The sequence below is a fragment of the Ochotona curzoniae genome, unplaced genomic scaffold (genome assembly GCF_017591425.1).
Source record: "Ochotona curzoniae isolate NIBS_2020 unplaced genomic scaffold, NIBS_Ocur_1.0 contig_1014, whole genome shotgun sequence".
NCBI lineage: Eukaryota > Metazoa > Chordata > Mammalia > Lagomorpha > Ochotonidae > Ochotona > Ochotona curzoniae.
In genome coordinates, this window is record NW_024464920.1 from 52709971 (window position 1) to 52724234 (window position 14264).

The 14264-nt window shown below is 61.4% G+C and overlaps 1 protein-coding gene across 1 annotated transcript; it reads right to left on the reverse strand.

The window, feature by feature from the left end:
- Positions 1 to 1822: 1822 nt before the first annotated feature.
- Positions 1823 to 13010, reverse strand: MLC1 (modulator of VRAC current 1). Its single transcript, XM_040991652.1, has 11 exons — positions 12831 to 13010; positions 11765 to 11854; positions 10783 to 10836; positions 10059 to 10160; positions 9427 to 9525; positions 8926 to 8997; positions 7026 to 7142; positions 5073 to 5129; positions 4664 to 4786; positions 2481 to 2642; positions 1823 to 1897 (listed from the first exon to the last, which is right to left on the reverse strand). The coding sequence occupies exons 1-11, from the start codon at positions 13008 to 13010 to the stop codon at positions 1823 to 1825; spliced, it is 1131 nt and encodes a 376-aa protein (XP_040847586.1).
- Between the last annotated feature and the right edge of the window lie 1254 nt (positions 13011 to 14264).

The following is a 14264-nucleotide window of genomic DNA, read 5'->3' on the forward strand; positions in this document are numbered from 1 at the left end:
TGAGCTAAGCTTGGGCCGGGGTCCGGGGCTGAGATCCGAGGCGAGGCCCGGACGGGCGCGGGGGCGGAGGCCAGGGCGCGGGGCCGCGCGAGCCATGCGTCCGGGGAGGCCCGCGTGTGGCCGGCCGCCCCCGCCCGGCTCCTGCGCGTTAATCTCCCTAGGCGCACGGGTCACACAGACCTCCGGCACCCAGCCCCCCAAGTCACAAAGACCGGCGGTCACACCCTGACCCCTCCCCCAGCACCAACCGGAGCTGTGCAGCCAGCCGGGCTTTTGCGTCCTGCGCTCCCTTCCCTGCAGCAGCTGACTGAGGGTGAGGGATGGGCTTGTGGATGGTCGCCAGGCAGTTCACCCAGAGAGGCCTTGGTGGTGACCCCCCACCCCATGTTCCCAGACTCCCAGGCCCGACAGCTCCTTCCTTGTTTTGCCCAGTCTTTTAGGCAGGGAACCCCGCGGTAACTGGGGTGTCTCCACTGGACTGGATGTTGCTGTGGCCTCCTTCTGCAGAGAGCGGCTCCTCCTGCCCTGGAAGGACCCTGGGCTCCCACAGTGGACTCTCAGCCCCTGCTCCCTCCAGGGGCCCCTCCTCCAGCTGCCCGCCTGCCCGCACTTTCAGAGCACAGGGAAACAGGCCACCTGCAAGCTGGCATTAAACAAGCCTGGGCATCTGAATGTTAGCGTTTTATTGTCAGAGTGTTACACTGCGGGAGGGAAAATGTCGATGCAGACAGACCTTAGCCCTGCCTCAGCAGCCTCACGGGCCACGGGCCCTTGGAGTTGCAGGGGACCCTCCTACACGGGACAGAGAGCTTGCCCAGCCGGTGCCCAGCTGGTGCCCAGGGCGCAGAGCAGAGCTTCCTTCTGCCTCTGGAACCTTACCTGGGAACATCCTGGAATTCCCACCAAGTGGCAGGTCTTGGATCCCAGGCCCCAAGGCCCAAAGGGGGAACTAGCACATGCCCCAACCCTGCATGGAGCCACGAGCAACATCTCATGAACGTGAAAGGGCCGGCAGGAGAACGTTCCAGGCTTGAGCTCAGGGATTTGAGGGGGTCTGTGTCAGTCACACCAGACCCCACCTGGCCCCGGGCACACTCAGGTGGCTCGCACACCTGTCCTTGGCCACAGTTTCCATCATGGCCAGTGTTCCTTGCACACTATTTGGGGGAGCAGAGGGCATGTGAGAGCCCCAAGGTGGCAGAGACGGGGGGCCCCCCAAGCTGGGACAGGCAGAGCTGACTGCAGAGGGCAGGAGGTGAACCTGCTCGTCCCTGGATGGCAGTGTCCATTTTCCGAGCACACTGGCTGCTGTGCTGGAGACTTGCAGCAGCCAGAGAGGAGCTCGGTGCTCAGTGCTATTTGAGAAACACAAGATGGCAGGAGTGCGCGTGGGTCTCCCATGGGAGAGGGGTGTGTGGGCAGCGCCCTGGGCTTCAGGCACCACAGCACACACAGCTGCCATGTTGGGGAAGTCATGCAGGTCAGGCTGACAATGTGGGAACACTTCAGAGGGGACAGGCCCCAGGAGCAGGGTGCAGGTCGTACAGGCATCAGAGCGGAGGGGACACAGGTGCTCATGGCTACCCCGATGCCAGTGACAGTGAATTCACTACTGTTGGTCACTGACAGGCAGCACTGACACCCTCCCCTAGGGAACAGGGGCCACGGGACTCGGGGACAGCTGGAGCAGCGCTGACCTGTCCAGTCTGAATGGAGAGCCAGCATCTGCCGACTGTGGGGTCTGAATAGCTACACAAGGAGGTGGCGGCTGGCGGGCAGTGACGGTCTGTGCAGGCAGCTGTGACACACCTCCGTCCTGCAGTCACTGGGCCATCTGCACCACGACAGCCCTCCAGGCTTTCTCCTTGTCAAACTCCTTCAGGGGGCTTCTGGCCACCTGTGACTAGACACACAGACGCGTCCTCAGATGAGAGGAAGGGAGGCTAAGGAGCCTGGCTCATGGCAGGAGTCCTGGCAGGCGAGCAAGAGGTTACACGCCTCCAGACCTCGGGCAGATGGCGGAATCTGGGCCACAGCTGCACCGCCATCCCAAGCCAGCAGGGCTAAGGGAGAACTGGGAATGCAGAGCAGGTCCCCAGGGTGCAGTGGGCACAGCGTGCTTGAGGCCCTGTGGCAGGAGAGGCTGTGGCCAGAGCTGCAGGCTCTGCCAGGTACCAGGGACTTCACTGGCAGCTAGCGGGAGGTATTGCTGAGCTCCTGCTGTTCAGCTGTGGGAAACCAGGATTGGAGCCAGGGCTGAGTGGCTGGTATGGCCCCACCTGGGACCGCACCCTAACCAGTGTCCCCCAGGGGCCTCTTCTGTTGGTAAGAACCATGGGCTTAAGTTAGCCCTCATTTGTCTTCCTGCAGGTTTATGTGGGGCAAGTAGCAGGAAGGGGTCTTGATGGACATCAGCAGTGGGTATGGGTCAGACCCTCAGGGGCCGCCCGCCCAGGGCAGGATGGCAGGAGAGCACTTACCTCCCCCATTGGGCGCTCCCTGGGGCTGGGCTGGCTGTCCCAGGAAGCTCTTTGCAACCTGGCGCTGACCTTGAAGTCCACACACTGGATGGCAGTGCCTGTGTTCAGGCCACCTTGCAGCAGCAGCACCACCAGCAGCAGGAGCAGGAGCAGGTCATAGGCCTGCAGGGGGCAGGGCAGGATGTGAGCAGCCCCTGCCTCCTCCAACCATGGGAGGCTCCTGGGGACAAGAGGGGCCCTGCAGCAGCCAGGGGAGGCTCTGCAGCCATGAGAGGCCCTGTAGCCATGGGAGGCTCTGCAGCCACGGGAGGGCCTGAAGCCATGGAGGAGCCTGCAGCCACGGGAGGGCCTGCAGCCACTGCAGGGCCTGCAGCCACGGGAGGCTCTGTAGCCATGGGAGGCTCTGCAGCCATGGGAGGCCCTGAAGCCATGGGAGGCTCTGCAGCCACAGGAGGCCCTGCAGCCATGGGAGGCCCTGAAGCCATGGGAGGCTCTGCAGCCACAGGAGGCTCTGCAGCCACGGGAGGCCCTGCAGCCACGGGAGGCTCTGCAGCCACGGGAGGGCCTGAAGCCATGGAGGAGCCTGCAGCCACGGGAGGGCCTGCAGCCACGGGAGGCTCTGTAGCCATGGGAGGCTCTGCAGCCATGGGAGGCCCTGAAGCCATGGGAGGCTCTGCAGCCACAGGAGGCCTTGCAGCCATGGGAGGCTCTGCAGCCACAGGAGGCTCTGCAGCCACGGGAGGCCCTGCAGCCATGGGAGGCTCTGCAGCCACGGGAGGCTCTGCAGCCACGGGAGGCCCTGAAGCCATGGGAGGCCCCTTTGGTCAGAGAGACCCTGTGGCCAAGAGGCCTGAAGCATTCCTTCCACTGTGCGCTTTCGTAGGACCCCAGCACTCCCAGGCATCTCATATCAATTCTGGCTCAGCAAATCTGCTGTCGGTTCTTTCTGTTCATGTTTGAGAATTTGCTGTGGAAGTGAGCTGGCCAGCTGCCAAGCATGCTGGGCGATCCCGGAGGGTGGTCTTCAACCTTGGGCTATCCTGCTTTAACTACCACCAGGTCAGTGAGGGGCCATCAAGCCCACTCCTGGCCACGCCGAGGCAGCCATGGTGGAGGAGCTGCCCCACACTGATCCCCACGTTCCCGCTCGATGTGGGTCAGCAGGAAGCATGGCTCTGAGGTGGGCAGTGAACTGTAGCCACGGAGTGCAGGGGTGCCCGGCTGGGCCTCAGAGCCTCGGCTGGCTGCCGGAAGGGGGCCTAGCGGAGCCTGGGCTGAGTGGGCAGCAGGCAGGGCAGCACAGCAGCATGTCTGGTGAAGTGGGCACATCCACCAGACCCTGCCTACCTTGAACTCACTTGGCAGGGACTGTGTGGCCATACTGGCCTGTGGGGATTGCATGTTGTGAGGCAAAGTCAAATGGCAGACATGGTGATGTTACAGAAAGTGGAATTTGGGGAGAAACAGAAAGACACAAACATGAAAGAACCTGGAGTGTTAAATATGAATTGGAAATAACACAAATTCCTGCTCTTTCAGATAACCTCTGTCAAGGGGGGCTCTCAGACCTGGGGCCACACCCATCGGCCACACCAGGGACCTCAGCTGGCCAGGGTGCAACCAGGGGCTGGTCTCACCTTCATAGGTGCTGGTATGTAGGGTGACCTCCAACAGGGCCCAGCCTGTGCCGTGCATTTTCCAACTGGAAATTGATAGTAACCCTTTGGGGGAAATGCCATTTATATCAGGCACAAAAAACAAAACAAACAAACACGCAGCCTCTGAGAAACAGCAGCCGCATGGACCTGGCCCTTATCAGGGAGTCTCAGTGGGTGCGGTCACGTTCGGCCACTGAGTCTTGTCCCAGCTTCCGCCAGCCCGTCAGACCCCCGGTGGAGCGTCTGTGACTTGAGAGGACTGATGCTACGGTGTGCCTGAGGAAGCTTAAATAGAGGCTCTAGGCAGAGAGGCCCCATAAACTGTGGAGGAGGCACGTGGCTGTGCCAAGTCAGGCAGAATGGTCAGAGCTGGACGACAGGAGCAGCCCGAGGGACACTCGGGCCGCGCCAGTCCTGTGAGGGGCCATGGGGCCGTGCAGTCCCCCATGGCTCACACAGCACATGGGAGCCAGCCTCACCCGCGACACAGGCCCGTCTCGGGGAGGCCTTTCTAGAAGGACATACTTTGATGGCTGGTGGGTATTCTCTGAAGATCTCCACTGTCCGCGTCACGCTGGAGGACAGATAGCCGGAGGCCGTGAAGAGCAGTGGGGCCGTGAGGCTGCTGATGGTGATCAGCACCTCCACCTGCAGACAGGGGCAGCGCTCACAGGCTACCCTACCCGCAGCGTGGCCCACTGCTCCCCAGGGTCAGTGTTTCTGCTGCAGGCCACAGAGCCAGCGTGGCCCAGCTGGCACGCTGCCCCTCCCAACAGCATCGGGCCCAGGGGAGCCACAGCTACTGTCTCCCACAGCCTCCAAGTCGCATGCTGAGGGGCGGGGCCCGGCATAGGCCCAATCCTGGACCAGCAGCCTGCAGCCAGCCCAGGCCTCCTTTCCTGTCTCCCACCTCGGGCCCACAGGCCACACTCACCAGGCACTTGCTGGGACACTCTGCGGTCACGTGACTTGCAATGGCACTTGGAAAGCACTAAGAGGAGAGGAACAAGAGGTGTTTGAGAGGTCACTGGTCACCTAGGGCCAGGCATGGGGGCGGGCCTCTCACGGGGCTGCACACCCTCACTTCCTCTGATTGGACCTGAGTCTGGATGATCTGCTCTCAGCTGCCAGAGGCCTGAGCCTGAGGGGACACTCCGGGCAGGGCAGTGCAGTGGCAACCCCTGTGAGGGTTACATGGCAGCACGCCCAACCAGGACCCAGGCTGTGTTGCACTTTGTGCCGTGGCTTGGTCTGAAGTCATCGGGGCACAGCAGAGCCCCACAGCCCTGGACACATCCGAAGTGTCCTGTGAAGCCAGGTTTCAGGCCGGACTCAGCACTGTGGCCCTGGGACTTTACCTTTGGTCACAAGTGGCATCTTCCAGGTGCCCCAACCCTTGTACCTGATTCTCCACACCGCAGGCAGTGGGACGCACAGAGCCCTGAGGTGTCCTCCAGCCACACCTGGTAACTCCAGGGCCCTGTGACCCCATGGTGCACACCCCCATACCCTGGACAGACAGTGGGTTCGCCCAGGGTCTTGGACCTATTGTCGAGGGCTCTGCTCTGCACCTCGGAGTGCTCTGGTGAGAACCTGAGTGGGATGGGGACAGGCTCAGGGCAGCAGGACACGCCAGCAGGCAGAGCAGAGGAACGGCCGCTTACATACAGGCCGCAGCAGGGGAGAGGCCTGGCCTGACTACAGGGTGCGCCTGGCCAGGGCAGCAGGCCAACAGGTCAGTGCAGGGGCCTCTGCCCAGGGCAGGAGCAGGGGGGGAGTGGCCACAGAGGGTGAGTTTGCTCCGTCCAGTACAAAGCTGTGGACCCCAGCTGAGGAAGGGCCTCGGCTCCAGCCGACACGGGCCCTAGCAACAGGCTGCAGCCATGTGCCCCGCACCCCAGCCAGGCCCAAGGCAGGTGGGGCTGATTCACGGCCCACCTTCCCTGATTCTCTGCCCCTTTCCAGCTGTGCCCACTCCAGAGAGAGCACATGTGGGGTGAGGTGGAGGAGGCCACATCAAGAGGGCTGGTTGTAGGACCGGGGGTAGGGATAGCAAGGGTTTCAGGGTTAGTTGGTCCTCAGGAAGCTCCAGGCTGGCAATCCAGGGCTCCGCAGGGCTGGCTGCACACTGCCTGCCAGGACAGCCTGGGCAGCTGCCCTGAGAGTGCTTGGTCCCTGTGGTCCTAGCCCTCCTCACCACACTGCCACCCTCAGGGGTTGGGTTCCAGGTTGCCCTGCACTACACCAGTGCCCAGGGCAGTGCTCTGAGCACCTGGGCCCCCAGCCATCCTGCACAGGCCTGAGCCTCACAGTGGGCCAGTGTCAGCAGCTTCAGAAAGAGTCCTGAGCTCAGCGCTGCGGGCCAGGCAGGCCGTGTGGCCGTGTGCACCAGCCCCGCCTGACCGCCCAGCGGAACCATGCAGTGAGGTGGACGGCGGATTTCGGGAGAGCGCCCATCCAGCTGCTGTGCTGCCCAGGTGTGGCAGCCTGTGACTGCACCTCCCGTGGCTCGTGCACCGACTCAGCCATTCATGAAGCGTGGCACGTGCTCCTATGCGTGGGTGAGCAGTGAGTGGGGAGGCGGGCACTCCCCATGCATGACGGGCACTTAGCATGGCTGTGGTGCATGTGAATACAGCCCCACCGAGCCCGCTGAGTGCCGCCCTGCATGTGTGTCAGTCTCCCCTGGCCCGAGGGCAGCGGTGTGAAGCCGCGAGCCTGTGATGGACAAGCACACGATGTGTGTCACACATGACTCAGCACGGAAGCAAGATGTGAGATCAGCAGCCAGGCTCACGTCCCTGAATGGCCCTGAGTCGGACTGTGGCCTGGGCACTTCTCTGCTGCATGCTCCCAGCCAGTTCGAGAAGGGGGTTTGGGTACTCACAGCCACCAGGACCCAGAAGAATGTCCCGGAGAGGTGTGGGCTTGAGACTGCGTCATCCAAGTTCAGGGCTACGACGCCCCCCAGGACAGCAGACACACCGGCCATCACCTCTACCACCTGAGGGCAACAGGGTGGCGTGACTCACTGGGGCCACCCCCAGCTGTGTGTTGTCCTGAGGAGCCACACGGCCCCCATGTTCCCGGGATGAGCCGGCAGCCTCAGATCCCAGGGCATAGCCACACGGCCCCCAGGTTCCTGGGGTGCAGCTGGCAGCCTCAAATCCCAGGGCACAGCCAGCACAGCCCCCAGGTTCCTGGGGTGCAGCTGGCAGCCCTCAGGTCTCAGGGCACAGCCAACACAGCCCCCAGGTTCCTGGGATGAGCCGGTAACCCTCAGGTCGCAGGGCCAGCCAGCACGGCCTCCATGTTCCCAGGATGAGCCAGCAGGTGTCCACATTCAGGACAAGTTGTCTTCCAGGCCAGCCCCCATCTGACCTGCAGCAACAGGGACTTCTCCCAGAGTGAAGGTCCCTAAAGAGACATTTTTCCCTCTCCCTTGGTCCCAGAAGCCAAGGTAAGGTATGCATGTGCCAGTGGGGCAGATGGCCCCCAGCCACTCTGTCCCTGTGAGGCTGTGGCAGTGCCAGACACAGGGAAAACCAGGGAGGCCATACACGATGACTGGCAGTGAGGTCACATGTAGGCCCCCGGCCGGGGAGGCAAATGTGCCAATCAGGTCACAGGCTGGGAACTGTCACCGGGACCCAGCTGAGCCTTCTCCCATTAGGGAGCACAATGCCCAGCAGGGACAAATGGACCAGAGCTCTCGCATCCGGTGGGCAGAGATGGCAGTCACAGGAGTGAGACTTCAGAAGCAGAGGTCATCTGCAGAGGGACAGTGACCGGGCAGCAGTGGGCACCAGCAATGGACAGTGACTGGGAGCAGTGGACAGAGAACAACAAGAGTCACCTCACTGTGGTGGCCACAGACACGGTGAAATTGCCAAGCCACAGCACTTGAACAAAATGATCATTTTAGAGTAAAGGGAAGTCAGAGAAGTCGCTGCAACAGATGATGGTGGCACAGTGGGTAAAGCCGCCACCTGCAGCACTGGGCACTGGCCCACTGCCGACCCAGCTCCTACTTATGACCCAAGAAAGCAGCAGAGGATGGGGCGAGTGTCTGGGCCTTTGGCACACATGCGGGCGCCCCAGGTGAGACCCCTGGCTCCTGACTTCTGCCTGGCCTAGAGCCAGCAGCTGGCAGATGTCTCTCTGTAGCTTTTCCAAATAAATAAAATAAATTTTAGCAAAAAGAAAGAATGAAGAACAGCTCACACCATCGTTTCCAACTCCAAATTAGCTAGAAAGGAAGACACTAGAAAGGACAGGAGGGACCAGAGGAGAAAGCCTGGGAGATGGAGCACATGCAGATGGTGACCACGGCCGTGACTGAGTGGCCGCTCTCCCAGTCGGTCAGACGCAGGCCCACAGGCTGGACAAAGAAAACCAAGCTGGTGACAAGACAGCTGACAGCAGTGGCAAAAGACACTGGACAGATCCCACCGAGACCAAGCACGACCTGTGTTGGCTGGCACAGCCATCAAGGCAACGTGAGTGGCCATGTCCCAGCTGGCGTGGCCAGCAAGCAGCACAGCCCCAGAGCCATGTCCCTGAGGGTGATGGACAACCTTGAGGGTGACTCGTTCAGACTCTGTGCCCACTGCCGTGGGAGGCTCGTGGCAGTCCTCCCACCCACAGAGCAGAGGGGACAGCCACGTACTCAACCGCAGAGCACGGCCCTGTTAGAGCAATTGGGATGCCAGCCGGGGCATGCCCTGCCTCCGCCCCTGCAGTGACAGCAGATGGAAGAAGAGGAGGAAGAGGAGTGCCACTCTTACCGAGTAGGATTTCAGGATCCGCGCTGGGAATGTTCCCTCCTCGGCAGTGTTGCTGCTTGGAGGGGCAGCACCCTGTGGGGACAGACAGAGCCTTGTCAGCCACTAGCAGGGGCCCAGACACGCTGTGTGTACTGGTGGTGGGTGCGTGGGATCTGTAAGCGAGGGTGGGCATGCACAGTGAGGTATAGGGTGAGTGTGTACACTGAGATGTAGGGTGGGTAGGTGTGCACAGTGAGTGTGGGTCAGTGTGGGTATGGGTGAGTGGGCGTGCACAATTTGGTGCAGCATGGGTGTGGTTCAGACTTGAGGAAAATGCAAAGGTGGACATTCTCCTTATCTACAAAGCTGGGTTTAAGCATCACATTGCCAGATGTTTTGCAAGGTATTTTTAGCCAACCTGCTGTCTCCATGTAACACTCCTGGGGACCCCTGCCGGAGTCCAGGCCATCTGGGCTTGGCGGCCTGGAGCCGGAGAGTGTAACTCCTGCTGGGGACGCCCACCTTCTTTCTGCGATGCTCCTCGCTGGACCGGGCAGAGACGATCACAGTAGCTGCCATGAGCAGCTCCAGCAGGAGCAGCAGGACGAGGTTGAAGTTTATCTGCAGGGGAGATGTGCATGTGGGCCCCACCAGACAGGCCGTGGGCCACCTGTCTCACGGGGCCTCTGGGAGGACTCTGCCCTGCAGACCCACCCACCCTGGTTCTCATTCCTAGCTACACAGAAAGCTTCCAAGCAGCCCCTTGCACAATATCCCCAAACTGAAAAACAGGGCTTTGGGGTGTGTCCCAGCCACGTGGTTGCAATGCCTAGCTGACTCACAGAGGGTTTAGTAATTCACGCCCTGTTGCAGGCTGGCTGGGGAGCAGCACAACAGGACGTGGGTCCCACCACTGCACCCTAGCCAGCCTGTAACCATCACGAGAGAGATAGTTAAGACGTTCTTGTTGATTTACAAAACTGCCCATCAGACCCGGTGGGAGGAGTTCACCAGAGCGAATTCCGGTCTTGGGGAACATACAGAAACCACTCGGCGTTCGTCAAGCCTGGCAGTGTCAAGCACTCACTGTGTACATGCCCACCTCAGCAGACGCTGCACCGCCCACCTGTGACCACCCATCTCCAGGGACTCACGTTTACTGCCGATGGGTTCAGGACCAGTTTGCATCCAAACCAGATCAAACACGTCGTCGTGACAGCGAACGTGGAAACAAAGAGAATCTGGAAGTTTGGGATCTGAAAAAAAGGAGGGACAGCAGAAGAGGCTCCCAGGACGGAGGGGACAGGAGGGTCAGCAGAGCAGGTTCCCAGGACAGAGGGGACAGGAGGGACAGGAGGGTCAGCAGAGCAGGTTCCCAGGACGGAGGGAGAGGACAAGAGGGACAGGACGGACAGCAGAGCAGGCTCCCAGGATGGAGGGGACAGGACGGACAGCAGAGCAGGCTCCCAGGATGGAGGGGACAGGAGGGTCAGCAGAGCAGGCTCCCAGGACGGAGGGGACAGGACGGACAGCAGAGCAGGCTCCCAGGACGGAGGGGACAGGAGGGACAGCAGAGCAGGTTCCCAGGACAGAGGGGACAGGAGGGACAGGACGGACAGCAGAGCAGGCTCCCAGGACGGAGGGGACAGGACGGACAGCAGAGCAGGCTCCCAGGACGGAGGGGACAGGACGGACAGCAGAGCAGGCTCCTAGGACGGAGGGGACAGGAGGGACATAAAGCAGGCCCCCAAGGTGGAGCAGCAGCCCTGGAGAGGGGCCCCAGACCCGGCTCAGGGCTTGCCCTCAGTGGTAGAGCCCCCGGGACTGTCTGGGTGTGTGTACACCTAGGGAGTGGGCACTACCTGGGGCCGCACTCACCACGTTGGTGTCTCTCCTGGAAGTCACAAAGCTGACGATGGCTGAGGGGACACACTGCAAAGAAACCACGGAGCAGTGGGAGAGGGTGGTCACAGTCACGACCTTCAACAGGGCACAGTGGGCACAGCCATGACTCTGCTTGGGACACCCACATTCCATGTGGGAAGGGGGACCCACCTCTCCATCCCAGCCCCTTGCTGGTGCCTGCCTTGGGAGCCGGAGCTGATGGCTCCCTGCCACCCGCACAGGAGACTAGATGGGGCCCCTGACACCTGGCTTCTGCTCAGCCCAGCCCTGTCTACGGCAGGCATGTGGGTGACTGAATCAGGCAATAAGATTGACCTATCTCTGCTTTAGAATAATTTTGAAAGAATACACTGTACATTCTAAGCTGGACCAGTGAAATATGCAAAACAAGTGTCCACCATCCACTGCAGGTGGAGGACAGACTCCACGCTGAGAGGCCCCGGGACTTCAGCCGCACTGGTCTGGGGAGCCTAGGGCATTCAAGATGCAATCTCCCAGGTGAGTGCCCTGTGGTCTAGGGCATGCCCTCAAGCAGAAGGCTCCCCTGTGGGAAGGGAGACTCCCTTCATACTCATGAGTCAAAGGCCAGAGAAAATGAGGGTGGGAGCCAGACAGTGGGGGACTCGGGGAGTGCAGGGGGAGTGGCAGATGTGGGACTTCGGAGGCCAGAGCCCACAGGACGCGCAGGGACAGGAGATGGCTGTGTGGTCAGGGCTAGATGGAACGCAGTCATTGGCAGCTCAGTGCTGCCTTGCACACGGCTGCGGCCAGACTTAGACCTGCCACTCTGAGGGTCCCTGGAAGGAACAGATCTGTGACACTCCAAGAGTCTCTGAGAGGAACAGGTCTGTGACTCCAAAGCTGGACGATGAGTCTGTGCTAGGGTGAGAGGCCTGCATACTTCAGCGCAGAAAAACGAAACTGCGCCCAAGAGGCGGGGTTGGGCGCTGCTTACCGAGCCGGCCGCACAGCGCAGGTAGTCCATTTCCGAAGGGAACACGTTCCCCAGGTATAGCGAGAACCCCAAGGTCACAAGAAGGCAGCTCTGCAAGAGACCAGCAGAGTCAGGCTCACATGGCCAGGCCCAGACCCTTCAGGAAGAGCGGCCAGGCCTGGGAGGGTGGCTTGGCTGCTCGCCCATGGTCAGCAGGCCACAGCCTCAACACCACCTGCGCCTGGTCCTGCCCGGCTGCTTGAGCCCCAGAAGGACACAGCCCTGCCCCCTGGGGTTTAGGGGAAGGATGACATTCCTGTGAAATTTAAGGACCCTCCGGCTCCTCTGCAGAACTTGATGCCAGCAACACCTGGAGAGTGGAGTTGGGGGCTAGAGGTCCACAGGTTTGTGAAGGGCAGGTCTTCCATGGGAGCCAGGCAGCTGAGCTACCCACAGGAGAGCACACTGCCAAGGCAGGCTGTGATGGATGGGGGTACTAAAGGCCTTTGGAGCTCAGGATCCCAGCGGGTGATCGCTGGGCAGGGACCCCTGTGCTCACCTACATGAGGGTCAGGAAGGGCCCACTAGGGGGGCTGAAGTCCCGGGGAAGTAGAACTCACTTCCTGTCACCCCCCAGGAGCAGGAGGGAGCTCAGAGGGGGCTCCTGTCCTGTAGGTGGGCTCTCATCTGAGGGGAGCTGGCAGGACCCCGTGCGGCTACAGGGACCTGTCTTCGGTCCACGTGCCAGTGTGGCCCCTCAATCCCACAAGCGTCCATGTGTCCACTTTGGAAATACTCCAGGACTTCAGGGAAAGTCCCTCAAGAGCTGAGCCTGCTCCCGTCCGAGCCAGGCCCGCTGTCCAGGCACGGCACCGGCCGAGGGTTCCACCCCGTAGCACACACATCCCTCTGTTTCTGCAGCCCGCATGACCCAAGGGCCACAGCGACTACGCAGGCACCCACAGGCCCAGTGGGACATAGGGGATGGCGCCTGCCAACCTCTGCCCCAGCAGGACCCCGGCAAGTGCAGAGGCAGGAGCCTCACTGGGAAAGTCGTGCCATCCACCAGAGGCAGCCAGTGACTCACCCCCATCAGCACGGAGAAGACACGGGTCTTGTAGCTGAAGCATCGGGGCAGCCTTCTCGACAGTGGGAGGTTGCTGGGCTTCGTGTCTGGGCTGTAACTCCCCGGGTCTGATCGCCCCCGCTCGAGCGTGGGCATGTGGTCATAGGCTAGTTCCTCCCGGAAGGGCTCCTCACGCGCCATGGAGCCAGGGCTGTGCCAGGAGTGCTCTGGTCACTGCAAGAGCCCCCAGAGACACCGTTTCAGCAGGGAAATGATGCTGGCACCAGGAGCAGCAGCGCTGAGGAGGAGGGCACGGTTTGGCTCTCAAATGCCAGCGGTCACTTTCCCAGGGAGGCCCCCGAGGGGCCTGGCCTCTTGGGCACGCTTCAGCTTCGAGCACAACTCGGGGCCTCAGGGTGCCCAGCGCTGCAGAGGTCACGGAGGAAGCCAGGCCTCAACGGCCCACTGTCCCTCTGCTCGCTCACCTCCACAGCTGTCCCACTGCGGAGGGAACTGTTCTGGGGGTGAAGGGCTTCCGGCAAGAAGTATTCATATCGGGAACAAAAGCTGGGCAGCCTGTGCCCAAGCCAGGGCAGGAGGACGGTGCCCTGCATTTCAATCAGCAGAAGGAAGGGCCTGGATCCCAGAAACCTTCTCCTGGTTGCATAACCACTGGCTCAGAGCCGTGGGCAGGCGAAGCCAGGCAGGGGCCTCCCTGCCCCCACGCAGCGCTGACATGGGGCACCAGGATGAGTGTCCCAGGGGAAGGAGTACACGCCGCAAGCATGCGGGAATGGGCCGAGTCTCACCCGCAGCCTTGCCAGCCTGCCCTGTGCCCAAGGCTGCACACTGACGACCTCCCACTGGGTCGCCTCCAGCAGCCTGGAGTTCAGCCCGAGCGGCCAGGCTGGCAGCAGCCTCTACCCCTGTTCACTAAGAACAGGAAAGAATGGGAATGAGTTTTGGGCAGAGGCCCCGGGGCCCTGGCAGCCACCGCCACAGAGGTCCAGGGAGCCCTGAGAAGCCACAAACCGACCGAGCCCGGGGGCATGGAGGGTGCAGGGGGAGGGGCAGCGGGTTGGAGGGGCAGGGGAGGGTTCGGTTGGGTTTTTCAACCAAGCAAGAAGGAAAGTTCTCCCCAGCAGCACCTTACACATAGAGAACTTCCGAGTGGGCTGGGTCCGCCCGGACTTTTCTGTCAGCAGCTGGGGACCATTCCAGCTACAGTGAGTGACCCTTCTGTGTTTCTTTTTGTTTGACGGCGAATGTTCAGTGGATTTCACTATTTTGGGACCTTACAAAAGCCACTCTCTACAAACAAATGCCAGTGAGTTTCCTTGAGCCGGAGGTTGTAAGACAAACTGCTCCAGTCCCACAGCTACCCACAGTTGCTTTAGAAATGCTTTGCTGTTTCCATTGGCAACAGCAGCTTCCAGAACAAGTCCTGGCCTGTCC

Excerpts from the sequence above, each read along its gene's own strand:
- MLC1 (XM_040991652.1), bottom strand. The coding sequence starts at position 13,010 with ATGGCGCGTGAGGAGCCCTTCCGGGAGGAACTAGCCTATGACCACATG. Across the intron at positions 10,161-10,782 it reads CCAGGAGAGACACCAACGTG|ATCCCAAACTTCCAGATTCT; the intron begins GTGAGTGCGGCC and ends CCTTTTTTTCAG. Across the intron at positions 1,898-2,480 it reads GGGAGCGCCCAATGGGGGAG|GTGGCCAGAAGCCCCCTGAA; the intron begins GTAAGTGCTCTC and ends GTCTAGTCACAG.